This window comes from Toxorhynchites rutilus, chromosome 1 (assembly GCF_029784135.1).
Source record: "Toxorhynchites rutilus septentrionalis strain SRP chromosome 1, ASM2978413v1, whole genome shotgun sequence".
Classification (NCBI taxonomy): domain Eukaryota; kingdom Metazoa; phylum Arthropoda; class Insecta; order Diptera; family Culicidae; genus Toxorhynchites; species Toxorhynchites rutilus.
In genome coordinates, this window is record NC_073744.1 from 133706897 (window position 1) to 133709278 (window position 2382).

General features: G+C 41.4%; 1 protein-coding gene across 1 annotated transcript; it reads left to right on the forward strand.

Annotated features, from left to right (window-relative positions):
- Positions 1-854: 854 nt before the first annotated feature.
- LOC129761457 (uncharacterized) lies at positions 855-1930 on the forward strand. Its single transcript, XM_055759179.1, has 2 exons — positions 855-1590; positions 1647-1930. The coding sequence occupies exons 1-2, from the start codon at positions 855-857 to the stop codon at positions 1928-1930; spliced, it is 1020 nt and encodes a 339-aa protein (XP_055615154.1).
- Positions 1931-2382: the final 452 nt, after the last annotated feature.

Sequence of the window (2382 nt, forward strand, 5' to 3'; positions counted from 1 at the left end):
CGAACACAAATCACTATTTATAGGGACAGTAAATCATCGGCGGTACCAGTGAATCTGGGTGTGCCTCAAGGAAGTGTTCTGGGGCCGCTGCTTTTCTTGCTTTATATCAATGATATCAAACAGGTGTTAAATGGCAGTGTCGTAAACTTATTTGCTGACGACACTGTTATTTTCATTGTAGCTGATACATTGCAAGATTGCTACATAAAGATGAACGATGAACTGCTAAACTTAGACGAATGGTTGAAATGGAAGAACCATAAAAGCGGCTAACTCTGATAGTGCGAATAACATTGATAGCGCATGATGACCTGCAAATAACTACCTATCAAATTATTCTCGTTATATTTACTATAGCACATATGTTACCATTTCGTAAATGAGGTGATATTCTATGTATACAGCTATGATTTTGTGCTGTTTGCGTCGTTCATTTATCAAGAAAGTAAATAAACATTTTTACTGATTTTTGAGCTATCTTATAAGCCATTAAAACAATCACATATTTCTCATATAACTAACCCAGGGAGCTATAATCCAATATAGATTTTTTAATGTTGGTATACTGCTCTCAATATTTTCTCAAATATTCATTCATATAAATGTCAATATGTGCGTTAAATTTGCATTTTTCTAAGAAACATCCAATATTTCAAAAATCGGATCATGGTTTGTTTATTCAGGCTGCTCCACTGATAAGATCCAGACTACCTTCGACAGAATGAGCAAACTACCATACCCACGCATTGTTTGTAAACAAACCAACGAGTTCCTCCTGCGGTGCATATTCGTGATTTTTTAACAAAGTTATTATTCGTTTTCTGACAACTGTAGTGCCGTCTAAACCGTCTAAAATGTCGCGAGAGAATGAGAAAAGAACCTATACAGACTACACACCCGAAAAGTTACAGGCAGCTGTAGCTGAAGTGCAGAAAAAAGGAGCATCTATATACGTGGCTTCATGGAGCTTCGGCATACCGTACAGTACGTTGTACCATAAGGTGCACGGACTACATAACAAGAAACCAGGTTCCCCTAACGTTATAACCGATGCACAAGAAAAGGATCTTGCTGATACCGTTCGTGTTGAGGGAATCTGGGGATTCCCTCTGACTGCGGATTGCATTAAGAAGCTCGTCAAGCAATTCCTCGATCACAACAAGATGAACACCAAACTGAACAATTCTCCCGGAAAAGATTGGGTTAACTCATTCCTAAAACGGCACAACTTAGTATCGCGCTTGTCCCAGAACATCAAACGAAGTCGTGCCAAAGTTGATCCACGAACGATCAATGAATACTTTGACAATCTGGCGACAACCGTGGATGATGTTCCGTCAGAAAACATGATAAATTACGACGAAACCTACTTTAGCGATGATCCGGGATCGACAAAAGTCGTAGTGCAAAGAGGACAAAAACACGTCGACAGGGTTATGGACCATTCCAAATCTTCATTTTCTGTGATGTTTACGGGAGCAGGCAATGGAAAAGTGCTGCCACCATACGTTGTTTATGCAGCTCTCCACCTGTATCCAACGTGGACCGAGGGAGGACCAAAAGGTTGTAGATACAACCGCACAAAATCTGGTAATATGTGTAGAATTGGTAGAAATTCCTTTTTTCTAATTTTAATTCATTTCTAGGCTGGTTCGACTCTGCTGTGTTCGAGGACTGGTTCTTCACGGTAGCACTACCATACTTCAAGGGACTTCGCAACGACAAAAAAAGTATCATCATCGGCGACAATGTTGCTTCACACCTGAGCTTCCGGGTTCTACAAAGTTGCATTGCCAACAACATCAGCTTCGTTCTGCTGCCGCCTAACTCTACACACCTATGCCAGCCCCTTGATGTAGTCTATTTTGGAAAAAGCATGGAGAGATACATTGAGCGACTGGAAGAAAAAGAACAAAGGATGTGTTCCTAATCACATCTTTCCTCGACTTTTGAAGAAGGCTTTTGAGAAAATTCAGGCAAACAGCGCAAATAATGTGAAAGCTGGGTTCAAAGCATCTGTAATTCATCCATTGAACAAAAATGCAGTCCTCAAGAATCTTCCTAGCAGCGGAGATGAGTCTAATACTGGAGAAACTCATCCTTCTCAGAACAGCTAGTGATTATGCTGAAAGAAGAGCGGTTCGGAAAAGCTGAGGAGCGAACCATTCCTCGCAAGCGTCGATTGATTGATGTTCAGCCAGGTTCCAGTATCAGCGGAGAGCAAATTCAGCAGTTGGTGGCCAAAAAACTGAAAGTTGAAACTGCGCCCGAAGTCGAAGATGATGCCCATGCTAATGAAGTGCGCAACCCGAATGCTAAAGGCAAAGCAAAGACCAAATCTACCAGCAAAGTGCCGATGCTTGCCACTCGTAACCGTCGTCC

What these genes read in the sequence shown, in the direction of transcription:
- LOC129761457 (XM_055759179.1), top strand. Translation starts at nt 855, where the DNA reads ATGTCGCGAGAGAATGAGAAAAGAACCTATACAGACTACACACCCGAA. An exon ending in ATACAACCGCACAAAATCTG is followed by an intron (nt 1,591 to 1,646) that starts GTAATATGTGTA and finishes ATTCATTTCTAG; the next exon opens with GCTGGTTCGACTCTGCTGTG.